This window comes from Stegostoma tigrinum, chromosome 4 (genome assembly GCF_030684315.1).
Source record: "Stegostoma tigrinum isolate sSteTig4 chromosome 4, sSteTig4.hap1, whole genome shotgun sequence".
Classification (NCBI taxonomy): Eukaryota; Metazoa; Chordata; class Chondrichthyes; order Orectolobiformes; family Stegostomatidae; genus Stegostoma; species Stegostoma tigrinum.
Window position 1 is genome coordinate 94066998 of NC_081357.1, and position 27238 is coordinate 94094235.

General features: G+C 40.1%; 2 protein-coding genes across 3 annotated transcripts in view; one reads left to right on the forward strand and one right to left on the reverse strand.

The window, feature by feature from the left end:
• Window positions 1-19186, forward strand: part of pgbd5 (piggyBac transposable element derived 5) — a 61595-nt gene extending 42409 nt beyond the window's left edge. Inside the window, exons 3-7 of the mRNA XM_048531961.2 lie at window positions 4742-4876; window positions 9582-9762; window positions 12786-12983; window positions 15659-15764; window positions 17771-19186. Of these exons, the coding sequence (XP_048387918.1) occupies window positions 4742-4876; window positions 9582-9762; window positions 12786-12983; window positions 15659-15764; window positions 17771-17966 (816 nt within the window). The 3' untranslated portion in view covers window positions 17967-19186. The remainder of the gene's footprint in view (window positions 1-4741; window positions 4877-9581; window positions 9763-12785; window positions 12984-15658; window positions 15765-17770) is intronic.
• Window positions 19187-20280: 1094 nt separating this feature from the next.
• The window catches only part of galnt2 (UDP-N-acetyl-alpha-D-galactosamine:polypeptide N-acetylgalactosaminyltransferase 2), a 121635-nt gene continuing 114677 nt past the window's right edge, over window positions 20281-27238 (reverse strand). For both annotated transcript variants that reach the window (XM_048530529.2, XM_048530528.2), the window contains 3 exons: window positions 26254-26380; window positions 23187-23306; window positions 20281-22521 (listed from right to left, as the gene is read on the reverse strand). In XM_048530529.2, coding sequence (XP_048386486.1) covers window positions 22366-22521; window positions 23187-23306; window positions 26254-26380 — 403 coding nt within the window. In that variant the 3' untranslated portion in view covers window positions 20281-22365. The remainder of the gene's footprint in view (window positions 22522-23186; window positions 23307-26253; window positions 26381-27238) is intronic.

Sequence of the window (27238 nt, forward strand, 5' to 3'; positions counted from 1 at the left end):
TTTCCATTTGGTTGAGGATAGTTGTATTTCCCAATCCTTTATAAAAAGTACCTACATTTTCCATTTCTGATCTTGGGGCCATTATCAGCCATTTCAGTGAAAGGAATAATGAAGTGTGCTTTCAGAAATTCTGTAGTCTCAGTGGTAGTCAGTTGGTCCATCTCCACTAGTCTGAATGATGGTCTACTGTGACAAAATAATTAGCTGTGGGGAGAGTGAGAAGGTCTACTTCCAGATTCATCCATGGTCTGTTTCTGATTTCACATCACCATCAGCAGCTCTTTAACTTGCAGAGCTTGGCTTGTAGAAAGCATTGCACTAGCTGATGTGGCCCTTGATTTCATTGCTCATGTTTTTGCTTTCCTACGACTTGTGTCAATTCCTTGTGGGCTCTGCCTTGTTGCTTTCTTAGTGTCTTTCAGAAGAAGCTACAACAGATTTAGGATTACTGTGCATCTATCAGTAGTTGTGCCTCTGTGCAGCTCTACAACAGTTAATCTCCGCTTCATTACAACACCATATTATGAACTCAATGCCTGTGACGTGTTGTCTGAAGTGCCTCCTTTTACTGAAGTGGCTTCAAGATGGCTCTCCCCACTCAATGCCATCTTGTAGAAGTCATATGACTACAGCAAGCCAGGCAGCATATTGGCAGTGTGTCGAATTCATCCCCAAACAGTACTGAACAGTGACACAAGCTACTAAAATAATGGGATCGTTTTGCCTTTGTACACCAAATTAGCAATACTTAATCTCTGACGCACTCTCTTTGCAGACACCGTGTGCTGAATTACCCTGTTTACTTCCATGTGCCTTTTGAGGCATCCCAAATTACAACTGGCTTTTTCTATTATCATTAATTAGCCCCACATCTAATCCCCCCACAGTAAATTGACTGTTTGTGGCCATTAGCAGTACTTTCTTTTTAACTATTTTTCAGTATCCTCTACAGTGTTAAATTCCAAGTCAAATTCTAAGTCAAGTATTAAACAAGCAATTTTACCCTGCTGAGCATTGCCGAAATGGGGTATGAAATTGAAGTTCTTTTTGTTTTTCATTTAGCAGGATTAGGACACAAAAACCCAAATTTAGAAAGGAAATGCAAAATTATACAGCATACAAATAGGGTACTGATTGGTTGGACCAAGGCTAGTATGGAGATGCAGCAATCAATCTTGGCTGATTTTTAAACTGACGCAGTCTCTTTTTAAAAATTGTTATGACAGATAATAAATTATAAAAATCCTGTTGTGGTTGGTTGGCTCACTGAGCTCATTCGTTGTTCCACAGACGTTTCATTACCCTGCTGGGTAGCATCAGTGCAGACTTCAGTGAAGTGCTGTTGTGTTTTCCTGCCTGTCATTTGAACTTTGGTGTCCATTGAGGTGGATTACCTCATTTAGTTTACCTTTGCAACAGAGTTTATATGGGGTTGAGCTGTGTTTATTGATGGCTTTCTTAGTGGAATATTAGGCTTCTAGGAATTCCTATGCTTATCTCTGCTTTGCTTGTCCCAGTATCCTGGTGTTGTCCCAATCAAATTGGTGTTTCTCCTTGTCCATGTTGATAGAGATGAGCGAGTATTGGTTGTATCTTTTTGCCAATTGATGTTTGTGTACACTTTTTGTGTGGTTAATTTCTTTCCTGAATGTCCAATGTAGTGTTTGTCACGGTCTTTGCAGGGAATCTTGTATATGACATTGGTCCTGTCGATTAGTGATTCGAGTGAGCAGTTGAAGGGTTGATATGGGTTTGTCTGTTAATCTGATGCCCAGGGTCATAGGAGCCTCAAACCACCACCCTGCACCCCCCCCCCCCCCAACCCAGTGATCAGCTACCTGAAGGAAGGAGAGCTCAGTATTGTCATCTGTCTTATGTTTTTGAGGATCAGTAAATGCTTTTATGCCATAGAGCATGACCACAACCAACACAGTTTGCCATCCTGTCCTCTATTATGGAATTCTTTAGTGCATGGGAGAATTTGGATGAGCCATCTGAGGCCCTTGAATCTTCACAGAAGTGAAACTCTTGGAAGCGATGGTTTACCAGTGGAGCTGCATTCAACTTTGTGGGCTGTCATGATGTATGAGACTCTGCTTCTGACTGGCAGCATGACCAAATTCACAAGGAAAGGCATTATCACCATCATCCACAAGTTGGGGATGGAGAGGAAATTAGCAGTTGGTAACTGTTCTTATTGCTTAGTCAAAGTTGCAAAATTCTGTCCATGGTCATCGTCAAGTAGGTCAGGTCTGCTCTCTGGTCTTGATTCATCCTGACCAAATCTGCACTGTCCCAGGTGGGAGAGCCTTGTAATACTCTGCTATGATCACCTATGTGCAGGACCCAGGGTGGACACCAGCCTCATCAGCTTGGACCAGGAAAGGCTATTAACAGAAAATATCCCTCCTATGTGAGGGGCATACTCTCAAAATGGGTCTTGAAATCCACCATTGCATCCAGCTGCTCTACATAAATGTCAGTTGTGCAATTTCAATCAATGGTTGAGAATTTAAAAGCTTCTGCATCAAATCTGGAATCCAGCATGGCTGCCGATCTCTCCTTATGTATTTGTGTTGCACAGTCTGTCAGAAGGATGTAGGTCTAAGCGGCTTGACTATTTCAGGCAGTTGAGGCTTGCAGGTCAAAGCCTCCTTTTATGTGAACAACATCACCATCTGCTGTCAGTGCGCAGACTCATGAACATCTGTGACCTGTTTGAACTGGCCTTGAAAGCCAAGAGAAAAGAGTGACGCTATGTTGTTATTTGGAACTGATTGATCCTTTTATACCCTTCACCATCAGGTCAGATTGCTAGTTTAGAGGGGAAGCTACAAACTAGGAGGAGCATATTGACACGTTGAGGCAGAAACTAGCCATAGGAAGGTGGTATGGTGGTAATGTCACTACACTAGTAATCTCGAACCTAGATGAATTCTCTGAGACATGGAAGATCAGAAAATTTGAATTCAATGAAAAGTCTGGAATTAAAAAAAAACAATTAACCACTCTTGATAGGTTTTTAACAACAATCTGGTTAACTAATGTCATTTTAGGGAAGGAAACCTGCCATACTTATCTGGTCCTTCTACAGGTGACTCCAAGCCCACAGCAACTAGTTGACTCAGTTGGCTCAGGATAACTGGAAGGGCAATAAAATATTATTGACCTTGCCAGTGATACCCACATCCCATGAAAGAATTTGTGGGAATAAAGTGCAGTACTTTCCTGACATGCAGTACAGGAGATCAAACAAAGCAGTAGATCACCATGTCTAAATATTAAATGTTCGGAAGACTGAAGCTGTTGCTTTTGGTCTCCATTATAAACTGTCACAGTCTCTGCAGGGAATCTTGTATATGACATTTGGTCCTGTTCATAGTGGTTTGAGTGAGCAGTTGGCAAAGGGTTGATATGGGTTTGTGTGCTAATCTGATGCCCGGGATCATAGGACCCTTTTCTACCCCTGCCCCCACCCCTCAATGATCAGCCACCTTAAGGAAGGATAGCACAATGTCGTCATCTCAGTCTGATGTTTTGAGGATCAGCAAATGCTTTTATGCCATACAGCATGACCACAAGTTACCAATTCCATCCATCCACTTGATAACTGTCCAAAGTTGAACCAGTCTGCTGATTCATCATCACATGCCCTAATTTGTCTGCTGCAGCTCTCTTTCAAGTCTTTGTTACATCTAGACTCCACTAATCCCACATACACTCCTGCCTGGCCTCCCACATTCTAACCTCTCTTGTGCTTGAAGTTATCCAAAATTCAGCTGCACCATGCTATTACTTGCACCAAGGTCAATTCACTCATTATTTTACGTTCTCACTCCCTACATTAATTCCTGGTTAAACAATACCTTGTATTTTAAAATTGTCCTCTTGTTTTCCAATCCCTTCACTGCCTTTCTTTCCCCTGGCCCTGTAACTTCATTCAGTCCCACATTTCCAAGTGTTTCCCTACTTCCGGCATCTAAATCATCCCGAATTTTAACTGCATCACATTGGTGGTGGTGTTTTCAGCTGCCTGGGCTCTATAATCTGCAATTCATTTTCTAAAACCTCACCACCTTTTTTCCTTTTGGACATTCCTTAAAACCTGAGTTTATGTCCGTCTGCCCCGATAATGCTTGAAATAGATAGGAGTGTTGTAAACACCAATGAAATGCTTTTAGTTTATTATGCTAAAGTATTACATAAATCCTAGTTTTAATTCCAACTTGTATTATTTGTCCTTTTTATATAAGGAAACATGCTAGTGTGTCCTTGAATAGGACCTGAGCCATGCAAGAGCTTCTAAGTATTTGTTTAACTGGTTGCCATCTTGTATTACCTCAAAATTCAGTAGACATCGGAGTTGGTGTAAATGCCTGGCATTGTCTCCCCAAATGCTATTGTACTAATTATTTTGGAGTTTACTTGCTTCCAACCCCTTTCCAAGTGATGCTTATTTTTCTTCTTGTTGGGAATAAATCATTAACCAATTCTTTTAAATGGGTCTCATCTGTAGTAATCAAAAGATGTTAATTGTATTCTACCTTTATTGTTTTGTTTTCCTATGCTGTTTCAATACAATATTAACTGGAATTTCGAATTCATAGTTTGCTTTCAATGAAGATTCTTTTGCATGTTGATTAAATAATTTATACATAATTTTAAACAAACCTTGTTATAATTTGAGAAAATGTTAGTGCGAGATTATGTATGATCTAATCTTTAACTTGTTGTATTTCAGGTACTGCATGAACCATTAATTGATGAAGATCCACTCTTCATTGCTACGTGTACAGACCGGGAATTGCGCAAAAGGAAAAAACGGAAGTTTAGTCTTTGGGTCAGGCAATGTGCGGCAACAGGCTACATATGTCAGGTGATATAATCAAATATTAAAATCATTTAAATATATTTATTTACATTAGACATTGATATTAAATAGCTAATTGTCTCACTTATTTTGTTTGTCCTAAACTACATCTGCCAAATTCTTTGCTCACTTCATTGACTTGTATATTTTCGTGACATATATTTTACAGCACACCCTGTTTTTTGCCAAGCCCCTTTCCTTTGTGGCACCAATATTTTTCATGGTGTTCCTTTTTCCTGAGCCCAAATCATCATTTGAAATGGAGCTCAGAAGAGGACTAATCACCACACTTGGAGCACAAGCCTTCAACAGTCCAAGTTCAATCTCCACTCTGATCTCTGACACTCAATTTTTTGTTCACACTGCTGAAATTTTTCTAACTAGCCTTTGAGACACCTTAAGATGAATGCTTTGTGATCCCAATCTGGAACAAAAAAAATCTTCTCTTCATGACTGTAAAATCTTGTATTTCCAGAATCTTCCATGTTTATTTCTGTTGACATAACTGTTTAATTAGCTCTTCTGATAGTTTCCACTCCATAAGACCTTAAGACATAGGGAGCAGGAGTAGGCCATTCAGTCCATTGAGTCTGCTCCACCATTCAGTGAGATCATGGCTGATCTGATAATCAACTCCACTTTCCTGCTTTTGTCCCCACAATCCTGAATTCCCTTACTGACTAAAAATCGATCTCAGCTTTGAATGTACTTTTAATGGCTCAGCCTTGACGGCCCTCTATGTTAAAGAAGCCCTCAGAGGAAATTCCTCTTCACCTCTGTCATAAATCTGCAACCTCTTTTATTCTGAGATAATGCCCTCTGGTCCTAGAATCTCGCATAAGCAGAAATAAACTCTAAGTCCTGTTAGAATTTTGTATGTTTCAATAGGATTGCGCCTCATTCTTCTAAATGCTCATGAATACAGGCCCAATCTACCTGACCTCTCCTTGTGAACCTTCTCTATGCTACCTCCAATGCCACTGTCTTTCCTTGGATAAAGTGCCCAAAACCGTTCCCAATATTCCAGCTATGGTCGAATTGTGCTTTGTACAGTGTTCGCAAAACCTTCTTTCTTTTTGTACTCCATTTCCTTTCTAATAAGGACTAACACTCCATTTATCTCCCTATTACTGCTGAGCTTGAATGTTAGTTTTTCTTTGTGATTCACAAACAAGGGCTTCCAATTTCCTCTGTGCCATAGTTTTCTGCATTGTTTTAATAAAGAAGCAATGTTCAGTTAATCTTATCTTCCTCCCAAAGAGCAGCAACTTCTCATTTCCCCACATTATAACAGGTTTTTGCCCACTTGCTTAACCTGACTATATCCCTCTGCACTCTGTCATCCTTGCCACTTGCTTTCCCACCTATTTTTGTGTCATCCATAAACTTGGATAAAGGAGATAGCGAGAACTGCAGATGTTGGAGTCAGTCAATACAGTGTGGAGCTGGAGGAACACAGCAGGTCAGACAGTATCAGAGGAGCAGGAAAGTTGATGTTTTGGGTCAGGCTCTTCTCAGGGACTGTATGTCCGTGGTGAGGATGAGGTGTTGGGGCCAGGGAATTGAAAGTTTTGGAAAAGGTGGAGGCAGTGAGTTGTGTCACGAATGTAGGTAGGGAGTTTCTGGGCCAAAAGGGAAAGATTGGAATTGAGGTCGGAGATGAGCTTGGTGGGGCAACAGCAGGCAGAGACAATGGATTCACTGGGGCAGTTGTGTTAATGGATTTTGAGAATGAGAGAGTTCCCCCAATCCTGCACTGCCTGTTTCTCCGGTTGGAGGCTGTGGATGGGAGATCTCCTAAGTGAAGTTGATGATGTTCTGACAAGTGATGGCTTGGACACCTGAGCAGAGTCATGACTGAGGGAACGGTAGGAGGAGGTGTCAGAGTTGGTAGTTGGTGTCTGGCCTTGGTGGTGTAAAGGTTATATGGCCGTACGTGTACACATGCATGTTGGCAGGTTGAATGGTGAGGAGCCATGATGGGTGGAGGTTGGAGTAAGTGAGATGCTGCAGAGATCCAAGTGGTTGATGTAGCGGTAGCAGTGTGAGATGAAGAATTCGAGGGAGGGTAGGAAGGTGTGTCCAGGAGGAAGGGGGAAGGGATCTGCAGAGGTTGGGTTGGATTACCATTCAAAGAAATAGGCATGGAGGTGGTGGACAAAGAGCTTGACATCAGATGTGTGGAATTCACTTGCATCTTTTACACCTGTATCCACCATATGGAGGACCTAAAAGCCCTCTGCTGTGGGCCCAACGAGTCCTCCATCACTGACACATTAATTTGCTTGCCAGAATTGATCCTAACCCTCAACAGTTTTTCCTTTTGATTCCTTCTGCTTCCGACAGACCAAAGGGGTAGCTATGGGCACCTGCATGAGCCTGTGCAATGCCTGCCTTTTTGTAGGATTTGTGGAACAGTCCCTTTTCTACAGTTACACCGGTACCATCCCTTATCTCTTTCTCTGCTGTATTGATGACTGCATCAGCACTGCTTTGTGCTCCTGTGAGGAGCTCAAACAGTTCATCAACTTCGCCAATACCTTCCAGCCCACACTCAATCACCTGGATTGTTTCTGACACTGGTCCTCCCTATCCTGAATCTCTACTCTGTCTCCATCTCCGAAACCAATTCCCCACTGACATCCATTTCAAACCCACCCTGCTGTAAAAATGTCATTCTGCTGCATATGCTCCCAGGATGAATTGTTTTACTCCAGGATATCCCAGAACAGAATTTCCCTTCCTCTATACTTAAGGATGCCCTCAAACACACCGCCTCCATTTCCTGCACTTCTGCCCTCAAACATCCTCCCCCAATAACAATAAGGATAGAGTCCCCTTAGTCCTCATGTACCACCCCACATATTTTTAGATCCAACGCGTCATCCTCTGGTATTTCTACCACCACCACCAGAGTTTCGCTCATGCTTTCCAAGATGCACATTCAGCATTGACAGCTCCTGCTTCACACCAATGTTAAACCTGTGTAAAATCCCATCTGTCAAAAGATTGGTCACTTAAGTGGCTTACTGAGGTACTATTTGGCTTGTTTTTATGAACTTGTCATCCCTCATAAGATCATGCTTTAATCTGTGACAGGTAGTAATAAATGAAAGGTTTCTAAACTTTAAAGAATGTGAATTGTTCCCTTTCTAGTTTCCAATGTAAAAGAATTCTAACTCAACAAACAGAAGGCTGCTATTAATGTACATCTGCATTCCCTTAAATAGTGCTGCCAGTTTTTAACACTCATGCTATGATTGTGAAGTCATTGTCTAGCTTCCATAGAGGCTGGTCTGCCACGCCGACACCAGCTAATTGAAAGAACTACTGCGTCTCTTTTATTTTTACTCCCCTGCCCAGCTGCACTGCAAATTTTCAAGCATTTATCTAATTCACTTTTGCAAACCACTTTGAATCTATTTCCACCACCTTTTCAGAAAATGCATTCCAGATGATTATCATTTTAAATAGTTAATAAAAATAGAAAACTCCTCTCCCTTGATTCTTTGGCCGTTACCCAAAATCTGTGACCTCTAATTATTGAAGTCCCTTGCCATGCAAGTGTCTTTCTTTCTCACTACTTTATCTCAATCAATTATTTTTTAGAAATGCTTCCCAACCCTATCCCCTTCCCCAAATTGCTGCAACCGGTTTGTTAAATTTTTGTTTTGTCTTCCGTGACTCAAGACAATCTGTAGGATCAGTGACAATGGGGAGACCAAAGCAAAAAAAAATAAAATTCTGCAGTTAATTCCTCGACTGTTAGGGCGGAATGGGAGCATCCACTGTTCATTACTCCCAAAATGGGTACCAGATAACTGGGTTCCAGTTTGCAGCATAGAATGACCACAAAGGAAAGCGAAACAAAATGTCAGGATTGAGTATTCTTGTTTAAAATAGAAATATGAATGAAGTGCAGTGTAATCCAGAACAGCGCATGAAAATCCTTTTTGCACTCAACAGACCATATTAATAAGAAGTTGGTGGACGTTATGATAATCCGTATTGACAAATGGAAGAGGCAGAGGTGGTACATATTTTGTGAATAACTAAGAATTTATTATTGCAATAAAGATGAATAAAAGCCTTCAAACAATGCTATTTTGAGAACAAATTTAACTCCCCGTCCCATTCCTCAGACGACATGTCCATCACAGGCCTCCTGCAGTGCCACAATGATGCCACCTGAAGGTTGCAAGGACAGCAACTCATATTCTGCTTGGGAACCCTGCAGCGCAATGCTATCAATGTGGACTTCACAAGCTTCAAAAATCTCCCCTCCCCCCACTGCATCCCAAAACCAGCCCAGTTCTGCCCCTCCCCCCACCGCATCCCAAAACCAGCCCAGCCTGTCTCCGCTTCCCTAACCTGTTCTTCCTCTCACCCATCCCTTCCTCTCACCTCAAGCCGCACCTCCATTTCCTACCTACTACCTCATCCCGCCTCCTTGACCTGTCCGTGTTCCCTGGACTGACCTACCCCCCACCTATACTGTCCTCTCCACCTATCTTTTTTTCTCCATCTTCGGTCCGCCTGCCCCTCTCTCCCTATTTATTCCAGAACCCTCTCCCCATCCCCCTCTCTGAAGGGTCTAGGCCCGAAACGTCAGCTTTTGTGCTCCTGAGATGCTGCTTGGCCTGCTGTGTTCATCCAGCTTCACACTTTGTTATATTAAATGTTCTGTCATTTTGTTGTCCTTTTCATTTAGGTTTATGTTAATTTGAAGGAAGGAACCGCCTCAGATGGACTGGATACATTGAAGAACAGGCCACAACTCCACAGTCTTGTGGCTAAAAATCTTTGTCAGAATTTGGCTGGAAAAAACTACATCATATATACTGGACCCAGCATAACTAGCCTAAATCTTTTTGAAGAGTTCGAGAGAAAAGGTTTGTAGTTAAGATGTGAAATACTGTAGATGATACAGGAATAACTATTTAATAGTTGGAATAAATGTGTGAAGAAAGATAACTTTGAGAATACTAAAAGGCTTGCTTTAGTGAACATACAATTTAGCTTTTTAATTGTTGCTAGAATTGAGGGACCTTGAATATTTTTGTTTTGTTCATGTTCAGTCCCTAATGATAGTTGTTTTGATAAATATTGTGAGAAATATATGATGCCTTGAGTTTGGAAACTAAGATTACCTTTCCTCACCCAGTTTTATCTGGTTTTACTTTCCTGCTGCAATGTTTTTAGAACATGTTAATTTGTTGTGCCAGCACTTCATGGTCACTGATACCTTGCCTACTGTGTAATAAAGATACACAGCACAGTAAAAGGCCCTTCTGTCCATGTCCACGCCAGTCAAAAACAGTGACATAAGTATTCTAATCCTATTTTCTAACTCTTGACACATAGCCATCATACATTTTTTTTCTTTCTTTTAGATCTGGATATTTTTCCTTACTTTTGGCTATTTTTTAAAAATTTCTGGTTTTTGTAACCAAGACGGCACCAGAGAATTGTGACTTTGAATACATTTCACTGTCCTTCTGTTGTCCTATACACTAATACATGTGACGGTGAAATCTAATTCTAATACCTTGGACTCAAAGTGCACATCTAAATAAGACTTGAACATTGAGTGATTCTGTTCCTACCACCCTTACAGACAGTTCCAGATTCCCACCACCACCAGCTGGATGGAAACCTTTTTCCCTTATATGTCCTTTTCAAAACTTCTGCTCCTTATCTTAAATCTGTGCCTCAGATCATTGATCCCTCCAGTAAGGATAAAAGTTTCTTCCTGTCTATGTTGCTCATAATTTTAAATATCTCATTCATGTCTGCTCTCAAATTCCTCTGCTGTAAGTTAAGTTAAACAACCTTCCTCTAACCAGACTCCTTCAGAACACAAACTCTCCATCCCTGGTTCTATCCTTGTAAATCCCTTCTACACCTTTCCAGTGTAGTCTCATCCCTCATTATGATGTAAAATCCAGAATGGTTAGATCACAGCTACAGAATTGTGCACAATGTTTTATACAGTTCCAACACTTAAATTCAATGTATTTGTTAATAAAAACAAGTACACTATGTCACTTTATCCATTGCCTGATACCTTTAAGGGACTGTGTACATGCTCTAATGGTACACCTCTGATTCTGTGTGCCTCCCAGGGTCCTACTGCTCATAATGTATTCCCTTGCTTTGTTTGTCCTGCTCAAGTGCATTATTGGTTATTTATTCAGATTGAATTCCATTTGCCACTGATCAGCTATTTGACCAGCCCATCAATATCATCTTGTAGACAAAGGTAATCCTCCACACTATTTGCCACCATCACCTCACCAATTTTAGTGTCATCTGCAAATTACTCATCAACCCTCCTACATTAAAGTCTAAATCATTTATATCAAACACTGACCCCCGTGGGACTCCACTGGACACAGATTTCCAGTCAGAAAAACACTCAACTATCACTTGCTTCCTACCACTCAGCCAATTATGGATCAAATTTGTCAAATTTCCTCCGATCCCATGTGGGGTCTTATCAAAAGCTTTGCTGAAGTTAAAATAGATTGCATCAAGAGCTTTGCCTTCATCTGCACACTTGGGTACTAATTTGAAAAATTTAATCAAGTTGGTCAGACATGACCTGTCCTCAATAAAGCTATGCTGACTGTCCTTGATTAACCTGCCTCTCCAAAAACAAATTAATTATGTCCTTCAAAATTGTTTCTGACCACCACCATGCTGCTAACTTATTTGATCATGTCATCTTGTGACATCCATACCCCTATTTACCAGCAAATTCATGACAGGACTTGCGAGTGGGAGCATTGCTGGATATTTGGTTTCATTTCTCCTGCCCTTTCCCTCCAAAGGCAGATTATTGACACTAGTTGCAGGATCCTGAGACCACCTAGGCCAGTGCTTCCTGCACAATGAATTTGTCTGTCAATTTGTGTTTGACTTTGACTTCTACTGGATGTTGCCTTCACTCTGAGTTGAATGCACTTCTGAATGAGGTGAGTTGTCAATGTTATTAACTTATTGTAGAGTCAGGGCTGTAAAATCCATGAAGTGAAACTCAAGGTGATGGAAACACTTGTTTGAATCCAAGGGGTAAATCACTGCAAAGAGTCATCCATTAATCTGCAGCTGACAGCAGTAATCATTTCTACCCATTGTCATCTAATGTCATATAAATTTGATGACAAAGTGATATGAATTTAATCACTTTACAATCTGCTTGTGACCAATGAGAGTTTGGTCAGTGCGCTCCATTGTGTTAACATGATAATATTCTAACCTTATTCTCCAAGATATAAATTTAATCTGGATGTCTGAAGCTCTGTGCTTGTCGAGTGGGATATATCAGGGACACAACGGAAGACTTCAATTAAGAATTTTTTTGCTAATTACTTTTAAAGTTGGCTTTGAAGAAGAGTCCTAGTCTGCTCAAAACATTGACTCTGTTTTTCTCTGCCATAGATGATGCCAGGCCAGTTTTCCATAAAGTTGCTTCATTAAACCCATGGACTTGTCAATCCCTATTCCCATCTCTCCTTTCCAGTATGAATAAATAAATATTGCTTACTACTTTAGACAAACTTATCCTAATTTTGAGTATTTTCCCTTACTTTTCCTCAATCAAGTCCCCAAAGACATTGTTTTATAGAAATAAATTTATTTTTCATATGGAGCATCCCCCCCCTTTTTAATTCTCCCAGTTAGTTTTTCATATTTTATTGTGCATGTTTTTAGTACTGTTGATGAGATACACTCACACTCTCACCACAAGAATATCCATTGGCTTTTGCAGTTATGTTTGTACAACATCAATAGTTTTAACCGGACTTTTGGGTTTGTCAATAAAGTGTGCTTTCTATAAATAGCGATCTTCAATAACCAGTCCATTTTATGAAGTGATGTTTTAAATTTAAAATGGTATTGCTTCTCACAGGTATTTATTGTTGTGGACTTCTCAGCTCCAGGAAGAGTGACTGTACAGGACTACCACAGTCGATGCTAGTGAACCCTGAGATTCCACAGGCTCGGGGCCAGTACAGGGTGAGAATGAAAGGAAACATGTCCCTAATAAGCTGGTCCAATAAAGGGCAGTTCTACTTTCTCACAAATGCTTATTCTCCATTTAAAGAAGGCAAGTGCTTGTTTAAATACTTATCCCCTTAACTAGAGATTTTTAAAATGAATTTGGCACTTTATGGACTACATTTTAGATAGCCTGATCACAAGTGGTGTCTGTACTCTCATCAACTGACTTCTTGAAATGCAAGTTCTACAATATTATAGGGAAAGCTTTTTAAAAAAACGAAAGCTGATCGTGACTTTAACATCCGGAACTTTTGAGTTATTTTCACTTAATATTTCTTTCACCCTGTTCATCATGCCCAATATACTATAGCATAGGTAATTGATACAGTGCAGAATATCTAGAGAATTAGCACAGGTGGTAGTAATGGTATTAGTTATATAAAGCCTTAGTTAGATCACAACTAAAGAACAGAGAGCAGTTCTAGGTGTCTGTTTTTAAGAAGGATACATTGTCCTTGGAAGTTGTATAGGATTTGCAGCAAAGATTATACAAACAAGGTATTCCCACAAATTTAAAAAGTCTTGAGGTGATTTAATCAAAGATTTGAATATGTTAAGAGGATGAGGCAAGGTTGAGAAAGAAGCAGTTTTTTTACAACTGGAAGTCTAGGAGCAGAGCACAAATATTTTGCAAGGTTGTGAGGCTGGAAGGTGTGACTGATAAGAAGGACCAGGCAAAGAGGGATTTGAAAACCTCTTTAAAGTAAGAATATAACTTAACTGGAAGCCAATTATTTAGGCAAGAAAGAACAAGGGTGAGAAGGGTAAGACACTTGTGTTAAGTTACTATCAGGGCCTCGGATGGCCTCCAGCGCATAGAGGGTAGGATGTGGGAGTCTAGTTTGGTATACTCGGAAATTGAAATGGCAGAAATGAGACTTTCAGCAGCACGTGAGCTGAGACAGATTCAAAATTAGGCATTATCATAGAAGTGGCAGTAGGTGGTCTTGGATCAGTTTTGGGTCAAAAATAACGCCAAAGTTGCAAAAAGACTACTTAAACCTCAGACTGTAGCTAGGGAATGAGATGGAATTAGTAGCTAGGGAATGGTACTTTGACTAAGATTGAATACAATGGTTTCAGCCTTGCTGGTACTTAATTAGATAACATTTCTGTTCATCCATTACTGGATGTTGGGTAAAATGTGTGATTTCATAGAATCAGTAGAGAGTCAAGAATTGTGATAGTTAGGTAGAGCTTGGTGTTGTCAGTGTACATGTGAAAATTAATACTGTGTTTCAAATGCTGTTGCTGAGGGGCAGTGTATGGATGAGGAAACAGGTCAAGCATAGATGGAATGCTTAGACATACTAGATGTTAACAAATAATTAAAGGGATAACTCAGAATCTGTACGGAATCAACAGGTTTGGCAAATCAATTGGAGTGTATCAGAGAATTATGTCCATAAATATTCAACCTGTATACTGAAGCTATCTTCAGAGGCATAAGATCTATCTGGTTGCAATGCTGAGGTTGAAACACAGCAATTTGAGATGCACAAATGACATATTAATTACATCAAGAGGAAGTCAATTGTAACTAAATGAGGAATATTATGAGTTTGCTTCATATTCACTATTAACCAATGATGATGAGTAGCAACCTAATCCCAGAAGTGAAAACTGTGGTAAATGGTAACATTTTGGAGCAAGTGAAAAGGTCGCTATCTTTCATTATCACAGCCAATGAGAAATGTGATTGAGGATTGAAGGGTCAGCTTTGTTAGAATGATGAATGTAATATCAAAGGAACTGAACCTGATTCTTAGGAAAAGACTGCTGAAGTGCTGCGTTTGGTCATGTTTATTGTCCAAGCTTTAGAAACATGGACAATAAACACTATTGAAAAGCTGAATGCTTTCAGACATGAACACATAGTGACAAGCATAGCCTACCTTAAAAAGACTTCAAAAAGTACTCAATGGCTGCAGTAAGAGGAAATTGGTGTAATAACAAAAAAGGAAGATATAACACCTCCAGTCACATTAAACAATTACAGAAAGGAGATCAATGGAGAACATGACAGGACTAAGCAGAGGAAAAAATGGATATAATGTACACCGAATGCTCAAGAGCAGTTGAGGATGAACGCAGTGATTCATGGAGTTTAACCTTCTGGGAAGCTGATGACAGCAATAGATGAACAAATGACAGACCCTTGGGGCACCTCAGTTAATGTTGCGGGAGCAGGATAAACCATTGCGAGTGATTCTCTTGGTTTTTGCGATAAATAAGAATGGATCAAGTAGAAGCAATCCCCTGGCAGTAAATTTGGATCGTGCAGAGGTTTGGCTCAATGAAATGTTGAGATACAAGGAAAGATTAATTAGGGGTTCTTTACTCTGACCTTTTTCTGGGAGTCAGAAATCTAGGGTAGTAATTGATATTACAGTTTCTATAACCTACATTTTTCTCTTCAGCTTACAATATCTTAGTTATTTAAATAAGACTGTTTGCTTCAGATGTGTCTCCCAAGTGAAATCTCTAGGGAAGAAACTTGTTGCAACTTGTGTTGAGTTCAAATCAAAAACAGATGTGGGTCTATTCCAGCAATGACAAATCTTATGCATTTGGTTGTCAATGCTGTGCTTGGTTTGTGTTAACTAAAAGGCAATCACATTTTCAAGACTTAAAAGCCTCATTTTTAATGTCCTGATCAATGGAAATTTTCAATATTTTTAGATACTACAGTTGCTTGATCAAATTTTTTTGTTCCTAAAGGTGTCATAATTAGAAGGAAGAGTGGAGAGATTCGCTGTCCTTTAGCAGTAGAAGCTTTTGCTGCTCACCTTGGCTATATCTGCAAATATGATGATAAATACAGCAAGTGAGTTTGAACTCTCCTTTTTATTTGGTAGCTGAATATGGACTTAAGTTTTGGTGAAAATCTACATTATTATAACTGTCGGAACTTTAATTGGATTTAATGGATCCAAGAATAATGATTTACTTACGGCATTAATATATAATATATACCTACTTTTGGCACCTGAATTGTTGTACTTAGTAAGTTACTTTATTTGGGATCTTTATTTGAAAAGGTACAAAACTTAGCAAGAAGCAACTAGGCTGTTGGCTTGCTGACTGCACATAGCCAAAAGCTTGTAGGATACTTTTGAGAGTATTGCTGGGCAATGTGGAGAGGAATTGGAATACATGTGATTTATCCAATTCATGAAAAGCTTGCAAGGGTCGTAATAGGTTTTCCTCCATTTCTCTTGCAAATCAAAATGAATCTTGAGTTCCTAATTTTTATGGCCTGAGATTACAGCTGCTTGTTCCAAGGACTTTCAGGTGAATTGTTATCAAGTGTTTTCTGTAAAATGATAGGATTAATAAGGATTCTTGTGCTTTTTAGTCTTGACACTCGCTACATTATCCCAATTATTATGCTAATTGAATATAAGATTAAATTGACATAACTAGAAAATGATCCGTCTTCGAAACTGCACAACTGCATCTTTGGAATGATAACCTTTCCTTCGCAGTTTCGAGGACCTGATATTCGTCCCCCAAATCTCAAATCTATTTCTTGTCCTTGATTTTTTTTTTGCACAAATAAGAGGGACTGGAATGAAAGGGCTACATTTAGCAGTGAAAACTGATGAAGCTGGTTTGATAACGTTTACTATCCAGCTTATCTACTATAAGACCCAGTTACCTTTTTATAGACCCAAAACAGTTAACATTTTGACTCTAACTCTTCTACAGAACTGAATTCAACATTAAATTTTTTCTGGCATCCCACATATGTTGCCAGAGCTGTTGAGTTTTGACAGTACTTTGTGTTTGCTTCATTTGACCTTTTTATGGAGCCATTTCCTAGTCTGCAGTGGTCTGAACAGGATGTATTATCAGATTTAAAATTATGATGTTATACAACAATATGCATATCTATCATACCTTGTAAAATGTATCTTCCAGCCACTGAGATCCTTTTTAAGTGCAGTCACTGGTACAATGTGGGAAATATGGTAGCCAATTTTGCACACAGGAAGATACCACAAACAGTAATGAAATAAATAACAGAACATTTGCTTTGAGTAATCTTGAGCCCCAAATCAATACAAAATGGTATGGATGCAAGAAATCTGAAATAAAAACAAGTGAACAAACTCGGTGGGCATGGAAGTATCTCTGGAGAAAGAATCAGTTAATGTTTTGAGTTCACTTTGTAGGAATTTAAACTCAAACGGCAAACCACTGAATGAACTCAATTTCAGAACCCTACACTGCTTTATCATTGGCCATGCCATTAGCATCATCGCACAAACTCCTTTAAAATTTACACAAAACATCAACTGCCTCCAATATCTCCTTGTCCTTTAGGGACTCACTTTAAGACTTATTTTAACCAAACTGACAGTCATTTAATGCAGCCTTTCTTTGTGACTGTCCATCTTGAGTTTGTGAATCACCCCTTTGTTTAAAGGAGATGTGATGCATTCAGGTATTGACTCAATTAGCCCCAGTAAACTATAGCACGCAGAGTGTGTTAAAACCACCTTACTGATGAGAAAATTACCAAGAGCTCCTATTCAGCCACAGTCAACAGCCAAATTCATCAGTTGAAACAACTGAATGTTATTCCAAGGCAGAATGGGCACAGCAGTAGCTTTCAATTTTTTAGTTGATTCCTTCAGTTCTGCCCCACTACAGCACAACATCTCATTGTGTATTGAACAAATTCTAATCTTCAGCATTTTAAAAAAAAAAATTCTCAAATCCATGTTCTTAGGCTGCAGAGCTTCCTGCCAATGGGAGCAGTTTTCTTTATGTATACACATTAAATACATGCACATGTTTTAGTAATTGTGTTTGTTCTCTTCACAGGTACTTTATATCTCACAAAGCTAACAAGACCTGGCAGCAAGTGTTCTGGTTTGTCCTCAGTATTGCTGTCAATAATTCATACATCTTGTACAAGATGTCAGAAGCATATCTTGTCAGGCGCTACACACGGGTACAATTTGGTGAAAGACTGGTCAAAGAGTTGCTTGGAATTGAGGAACATCTGCCCTTGGAATGATAACACTGGCAGCACAGGTGCCAAGGTCAAAATTGTTGCACTGCATTCACAGGGCTAAACTACATATCTCACTCTTGTTGTAACCATTAAAAAATATTCTCACTGTCCAACTTTTCCTTGGAATTTGCAGCAAGTACATTCTTTAACACCCAGTTCTGCCATAGAGCAGTCCTAACTGAAGACCACACCACACTATTTGCAGGGAATCTAGAGTCTGGTACTGCCATTCAAAACAACCTTAAATCCAAATGTCACTTACCTTTTTGAAGTAAGTACATCTGCAAAATTGAATGAATAGTGTGTAATTTGAACACAGCTGGAACAATTGCATAATCTTTAAATTGTGGTCTAAATATGGCATTTTTATATACGTGGAGAGGTAAAATATACACTTTTTATATTCAAATTGTACACCTGTAGGAAAGTAACATCATTGGAAGGAATCTTGTAGTTTTTTTGCAAAAGTAAAAAACTTAATGACTAATTATTCATAATTTACACTTTCATTATTGTTCCATAATACATCACCTAAATTCACATTCATTGTGCAATCTAAAAGCCCTGTGTAGATATTTATAACAAAGACTTATTATGCATTCTGAATGTTTACATTGAACTAGCTATTATATCACGTTCTGAATTCAGTCTGTGGGATGTACTGCATTTACTGAATGCTGCACCAATCATAAATTATTTATTCACGATTCTTAATCACTGCAAAGGATTAGAAGTTGTTGCTTAGAATGCTAAATTCCTAGGATGCTACATGGAGGCAGTTTACAATGAAATAAGCTACATCTTTTTGGTGTTGGGGTTGTTAAAGCTCAGTTGGTCAGCTCAGCAAAGCAGTTAGATGCATCAGGATCATGATGCTAAGGATGTGCAATTGTGCTGATACAATGAATGCATTACCTTGAAGAAATATTTCTACAAGTGTATTGCAAGCTTTAGGGTAGGATGATTTGACTGCTGTAGAGTGGAATGTATCCATAAATGAACTGTATAATTATTGAGGAGGTGAAGGGTATTGTGCAATTCTAAATCTGATTTGGACACAGCATGCAGAGTTACTGTCCGCTTTCATGTGGAGTCCATGTTCTGTTTGTTTTTATTTTCATCAAGCAATGTGTTTCAAAAGTGCCCTGTATATTAAAAATGTTGTATTTAAAATATAAAGATGTATGGTATGATTTACAATAAAGTGATCCTGGAAAATTGTACATGCTGTATATCCTTCACTGGTTAATAAAGTGAGTAAAATATCTTAAATCACATACCATCAAATAAGGAAAGTATAGCACACTTGCACAATATTTCTGATGGGGTCAAAAAAATGGTACTTAAGTACCAGTATGGGCCCTGATCTTTGTCTCTAATAGTTCTCACTTACAGTATGAGGATGCCAATGGCAACAGGATAGTTACAGTACTGTTGATACTTAACATAATCATAGTTTTTTTTAAATGAAGTAGCTACATCAGTGGTGTCACTTCAACAGCTTGAATTTGGTTATAACATCTGAAATAGCTGTAGTAGGAAAGGTGCTTTATATAGTTAGAATGCACTAATAGATGAGTTGAAATACAAAGTTAGTAGTTGACTTGCTTAGTTTAACAGGGATTAGTGTCTGATAGTAAGGACTACTACTGAATATCATGAAAAGGCAACTAGTAAATATTTCCTAAGGCATGAGAACATGCAGATAAGGTTTAATGAATAGATGGATGTAATGCAAAAGAGAATGATGTTAGTCACAAATGGATTCTTTACACAGCTGAAAAGTGTAAGACCTTCAAGGGGCAAGAAACAGCTACTGGAGATTCATCACTGCTAAATATTTTATTAGGAACAGTTCACACACACATTTACTATGAAAAATAAATCTAACGTCGAGAATTCAAATACACGAGTCAGCCTTGGCTCTCTGGACAATAATCACCAGAGTTTAAGGCCCATCCTTGGATTCTTGAGTACAAAATCTACAGATGACAACTGCAATACTAAGGGACAACTGGACTGTCAATAGTGTCATCATTTATGTAAGATAACAACATCATTTAAGAAGCATGTAATTTCTTCTTCATTGGCTGATATTTATCTCTCAACCAACACCCAATGTGATCGTTATCGCAAAATCATTTAGAGAACTTCTCTGTGCAAACACTACGTTTTCTACATTAAAACAATGACTACACTTCAAAAGTACTTTGGGTGTGAGAGATCATTCACAAACCTGGGATGTCCCAAGGACTAGACATGTGCAAGTTATTCCTCAGTTTTAAAATGTATTAATTTTATACAAAAACATGAAAAATTGGAATTTAAAGGTATAAAGTTTATTAAAATTAATTCAATTTCAACGATGCTTTCCATCACATCTATAAAAAGTATGAGTAAGATCATGCTTTGTAGATTAGTGAGAAAAATGTGGGGAGAGTCATTTTAATGAATTGGTGACACTTGGTATCATTCAAACACTCCACAGTGACGTAGCTGCGCACAACACTAATATTACTCTTAAGAATAACTTTTGTAAAGAACTGGGAATTGAGAAAAGAAATTAGTCTTACACTGAAAAAAAAATCAATAGTCACGTGTTACTTAACATCAAACTTGCTTTTGCTTATATTTGAAGATAAACACATATTTAGGTTCCCCAACCAAGCTCCTTTGCATTTTGGGCGTTGCAAAAGCTTTTTAATAATGGGACTTTTCTTATTAGAAGGAAATACTGTATTTAAAATGTTAAGATTATTAATTATAAATGAAAAGGATGATGCTTTTCTACTACAATGAACTTTGGCACACTGTGGCATGTAAACATTTTATTTGAAAACTAACATCAAACCCCATGTTCAGCAGCAGTAAAATTTTTCTTTCCAAGAAGAACTTGGATGTTTCACACGTACAATTTATGCTTTTAAAGTTGGTAATAAAATCATTGTCTGTCCATTAGCACAAAGACATGGAACAGTAAAAGAAGCAGAGATTGAGGCATGATAGGGAAACAGCAATAAAGTAACAAATATAACTGGAGGGGGGCACGGGCGAGGAGGTTTGGAGATACGAGAAAGACATGTTTCTCATTTTAATCAACCTTGATGTTCTCTGGTAGTGCCAGACATTTTTTATTGCATTGTGCTCACTAAATCTCAACATAGTGTAACCTGACGGTCCTCAATTTGATAAACTAAATAAATATAAATGAAGTAAGACTTTACAGAAAATTGATACTAAGATATTGATACTGTTAGCAGAAGTAAGTTTGGAAGGCAGAGGAACATGGTTTAAGCTTCCTACTGCTTTCAGTTCACTGAGCGATCGATTTGAAAAAATTCCCTTAAACCTTCAGATGACAAATGTAAATAAAAGACAGAAATACTGCCATTGCATGGGTGCACTGTAATCACCTAGGAATTATATTTTTGTTGTTAAGTAACCTGGAACAAGAAGGCACGTGTTCGACACCACTTTGAAAAGAAAAATCAATGTAGAAAAAGCTAGCTGGTAAATTATTGGATGATTTTACAGAAAGTGCAAGCTGGAATCACAGATGAAAGGAATGATGTTGGTGCATTACAGTCTCTTAATACAGCTACTTACATAATAAATATAAAATATCTTTGAATTGTCTACTGACTTTGATCCATTAAATAACATTTAGTAAGTGTTTGTGCCTTACAATTACAGGGTTACATATCACCCACACCCAACTACCCCAGGCACAGAAAGAAATAAGTGCTGAGATTTAGATGAACGTAACATAGATATAAAATGCAAGAACAGCACATGACCTTTTTTTGGATATCATTTCACTTTCCAACATCTTTTTTGCCTTTTTTTTAATCAATTCTTCACGGCTTACAAAACTCGTACGCTGAATTAGTTATGGCATCTGCACACTGCAGCAAAAACTGAACATCAGATAAAGACACAGTAGCTTTGCATTTGAACAATAGTTGATACAAAAATTAATCATAAAAAAACTAATGTGAATTTTGAAACAGTACAGAGCTGGACACCACCTTCTTTAGAGGCGCAAATGTTTGATGTGCTCATAAGCAGCCTTCATTATCAGTGCACTGCATTTCCTATCGAACAGAAATTGTTATTTGGGAAACTTCCACAACAGAAGGACTGAAATGATTCTTGCTGTGATGAAATATGTGTACCGTACTATTTAAGATCAGGAGGGAAGGACTTTGCTAATTGAAAAGAAATAATATAGAGATTGAGGGTAACCGAAATCAACAAGTTTAGACACTCGATAGATTAATTCAAAGAAAGATGTAATATGGAACTCTTTCAAAAATCGAGGTATATGGTTGAATGCAAACTTGATTTACCAATTTAAATATTGTCCACATTGAAAGTTCCAAAATGTAATGGTCCATATCTATTACTGCTGTAAATTAAGTGTGAATTTCCACTGTTGTGAAAGGGTTGGGTTACAGACTTCAACAGTGAGCCCGCCACTCCGGCTGTTCCTACTGTCAAGACAAAGATTGCTGCCCACATGCCTTAGTTTTGAGTTATTCTCAATTTGTTCCCATTTCTGTAAAAAAAAAGAAACAGGGCTTGGTTATCATGAAAAGTACATTATGAATTCAGGTCAAAGTTACAAGGTATTAACCACACAGAAACAGAGCCTTTGACCACACACAGTAGTGTTTATGCTCCACAGAAGTCTCCTCTCACTCGTGTGTTCATCAAACCACATAAAATTAATGTGTTTGTTACTCCTTGTCTATTTGGCTTTCCCTTGAATCTGTGCTTAACATCTCAGTTACTTGTGTTAACAAGTTCCACATTTTCACCACTTTCTGGCTAACAAGGTTTCTCTTGAATTCTATACAGATCACAAGAGCATTGTAGAGACAATAGGTATCTCTTTCATTAATATAAGCAAACATTTGAGGAATAGAGGGATATTTTTGAAACAAAGTAAAAATTAGATATTGATTGCTACAACCAGTATAGTTTCACTCAGTGAAAACTATTTACTTGTGAGGGATGAGCTGCCTGAACTAACAATTTTCAGGGAACTCTTTACAAGTAAGCTTCTCAGAATGGGACTGCTTGCATTGCTCTGTATCAAATCTATAAATGTTTCAAAACAGTAAAACAGTTCCTAATTTTCATAGTGCTAAGATTAAAAGTTTGAGCATTAAATAACAAGCACTGATGTAACAGCAGGTAATTATAACACTGTTTACCTACCTGTCTGCTGTCATTGTCTCTGCAACCTTGCAACTTTATGACCGAACCAGCCACCCGGTCTACCACAGTAAGGCACAAATCCATATGTTTCACTGACTTGCCTTTTGTTAATGCCCATTCCTGACAAAAAAAAGTCCAGAAAGAAAACAGGGTGAGGACTGAACATATTTCATTGCAAGACTGACATTGTATTTCTTTCTCTGAATATTCTTCTCCCCTGCACAACAGTAGATCTGCAACCTAAAAGTATGGTAAATCAAAAGCTCACCATAGCAAGTTAGGAAATTGAATTAATTGAATCTAATATTTTGTGAGCAGGCACCACAAAGAAGTGACAGGGAAAGATGTCACAATATGAAAACCCAACTGGTTTAATTAACAAGATAATAAAATGTGAGGCTGGATGAACACAGCAGGCCAAGCAGCATCTCAGGAGCACAAAAGCTGACGTTTCGGGCCTAGACCCTTCATCAGAGAGGGGGATGGGGTGAGGGTTCTGGAATAAATAGGGAGAGAGGGAGAGGCGGACCGCAGATGGAGAGAAAAGGAGATAGGTGGAGAGAGTATAGGTGGGGAGGTAGGGAGGGGATAGGTCAGTCCAGGGAAGACGGACAGGTCAAGGAGGTGGGATGAGGTTAGTAGGTAGATGGGGGTGCGGCTTGGGGTGGGAGGAAGGGATGGGTGAGAGGAAGAACCGGTTAGGGAGGCAGAGACAGGTTGGACTGGTTTTGGGATGCAGTGGGTGGGGGGGGGAAGAGCTGGGCTGGTTGTGTGGTGCAGTGGGGGGAGGGGACGAACTGGGCTGGTTTAGGGATGCAGGAGGGGAAGGGGAGATTTTGAAACTGGTGAAGTCTCCATCTCCACCTATCTGGACTCCATTTTCTCCCCTTTGGTCCAGGAACTCCCCACCTACGTCCGTGACACCACCCACGCCCTCCACCTCCTCCAGGACTTCCAATTCCCTGGCCCCCAACACCTCATATTCACCATGGACGTCCAGTCCCTGTACACCTGCATTCCGCATGGAGATGGCCTCAAGGCACTCCGCTTCTTCCTGTCCCGTAGGCCCGACCAGTCCCCCTCCACCGACACTCTCATCCGCCTAGCTGAACTCGTCCTCACACTCAACAACTTCTCTTTTGACTCCTCCCACTTGCTACAGACTAAGGGGGTGGCCATGGGCACCCGCGTGGGCCCCAGCTATGCCTGCCTCTTTGTAGGTTACGTGGAACAGTCCCTCTTCCGCACCTACACAGGCCCCAAACCCCACCTCTTCCTCCGGTACATTGATGACTGTATCGGCGCCGCCTCTTGCTCCCCAGAGGAGCTCGAACAGTTCATCCACTTCACCAACACCTTCCACCCCAACCTTCAGTTCACCTGGGCCATCTCCAGCACATCCCTCACCTTCCTGGACCTCTCAGTCTCCATCTCAGGCAACCAGCTTGTAACTGATGTCCATTTCAAGCCCACCGACTCCCACAGCTACCTAGAATACACCTCCTCCCACCCACCCTCCTGCAAAAATTCCATCCCCTATTCCCAATTCCTCCGCCTCCGCCGCATCTGCTCCCACGATAAGACATTCCACTCCCGCACATCCCAGATGTCCAAGTTCTTTAAGGACCGCACTTTCCCCCCACAGTGATCGAGAACGCCCTTGACCGCGCCTCCCGTATTTCCCGCAACACATCCCTCACACCCCGCCCCCGCCACAACCGCCCTAAGAGGATCCCCCTCGTTCTCACACACCACCCTACCAACCTCCGGATACAACGCATCATCCTCCGACACTTCCGCCATTTACAATCCGACCCCACCACCCAAGACATTTTTCCATCCCCATCCCTGTCTGCTTTCCGGAGAGACCACTCTCTCCGTGACTCCCTTGTTCGCTCCACACTGCCCTCCAACCCCACCACACCCGGCACCTTCCCCTTCAACCGCAGGAAATGCTACACTTGTCCCCACACCTCCTCCCTCACCCCTATCCCAGGCCCCAAGGTGACATTCCACATTAAGCAGAGGTTCACCTGCACTTCTGCCAATGTGGTATACTGCATCCACTGTACCCGGTGCGGCTTCCTCTACATTGGGGAAACCAAGCGGAGGCTTGGGGACCGCTTTGCAGAACACCTCCGCTCAGTTCGCAACAAACAACTGCACCTCCCAGTCGCAAACCATTTCCACTCCCCCTCCCATTCTCTAGATGACATGTCCATCATGGGCCTCCTGCACTGCCACAATGATGCCACCCGCCTGGGTGGCAACTCATATTCCGCCTGGGAACCCTGCAGCCATATGGTATCAATGTGGACTTCAACAGTTTCAAAATCTCCCCTTCCCCTACTGCATCCCTAAACCAGCCCAGTTCGTCCCCTCCCCCCACTGCACCACACAACCAGCCCAGCTCTTCCCCCACAACCCACTGCATCCCAAAACCAGTCCAACCTGACTCTGCCTCCCTAACCGGTTCTTCCTCTCACCCATCCCTTCCTCCCACCCCAAGCCGCACCCCCATCTACCTACTAACCTCATCCCACCTCCTTGACCTGTCCGTCTTCCCTGGACTGACCTATCCCCTCCCTACCTCCCCACCTATACTCTCTCCACCTATCTTCTTTACTCTCCATCTTCGGTCCGCCTCCCCCTTGCTCCCTGTTTATTTCAGTTCCCTCTCCCCATCCCCCTCTCTGATGAAGGGTCTAGGCCCGAAACGTCAGCTTTTGTGCTCCTGAGATGCTGCTTGGCCTGCTGAGTTCATGCAGCCCCACACTTTGTTATCTCAGATTCTCCAGCATCTGCAGTTCCCATTATCTCTGGTTTAATTAACATCCTTCAGGGAATAAAATCGGTGTTCCCCACCTAATCTGGGGCTACATGTAATTTTGTATACCCAACTAAATGGTCACTCAATGTCCTCTGGGAGGCAATAAACACAGATTAAGATGAATTGGAAAGACAGTCCTGTGTAAAGACAATCCTCTTTACCACAGGAATTAAGCAATCTAATACACTGCATTGTGAAACTTAAATGATAAATAGCAATAATGAAGACACGGCGCACCTGGTTACCCCCTGCATTGTGACATTCATAGACACCAACAACACCATCTGCAAAGTGGCCCAGTGTGTCTAGGCAATTGGAACCTTGTTGTAGAGCTCCAAAAGCAATATCTTGGTGATCAGGGACTCTACAAAAGAGAAGAAGAAATATTATTATAGTGCATGAACAAACTGAACGGATATCTTGTATATATAAGAACAAAACACCAAACTGTACATGAAAGCAAAGGAAGAACTTATAATTCAGGAAGCATTTATCACAACATTTTCACACCCCAAAGCATTCTGAAGTCAATGAGGTATTTTTCTTCAAAAGTGCAGTCACTATTGCAATATAGAAAACGTGGCAGCCAACTAACACAGACGTACCTACAAATACAAGGTAATGATGATCAAATGCATCTGTTTTTATTAATTTTATAGTGGCAAATATTAGGGCACCAAAGGAAATCTTTTCTCTGAAAATTGCTGGAGGAGAAGGAAGATGGGCCTTTCTTTACTGACTCCTCCAAAAATGACAAAGAATATCCTTCTTACCGAGGCTTAAATTGCAGCAAGAACAAACTGCAAAGATTTTATCATGGGTAGGAATTAATACAACTGCACTCAAGATCAGCCTGTCTGAACACAGTGGTTGTTTATACACCAATGTATACCTATGCATGCAAGGGTGTTTTTGTGTTTGCATGTACCATGTGTTCGTGCAAAAGGTTCTCGTCAGGTTGACTAGGGCTCTCTTCGTGCCTTGACGTATACGCAATCAATGACACAGCATATGTACAAAGGGTCCTGGCTTGTGTTGTACATAGTATCTGGTTCATCTGCCAAAAAAGGTCATCAATCACTCAGACAATACTCAGTTCCTATTTTATTCCTTGAAAAACAGGCACCAAAATGCACAGAAAAAAATGATAGCTACATTTATAAAATATAAACGAAGGCACACACATATAAATTGTGATAATAAGAAGAACTGCAGAAATTTT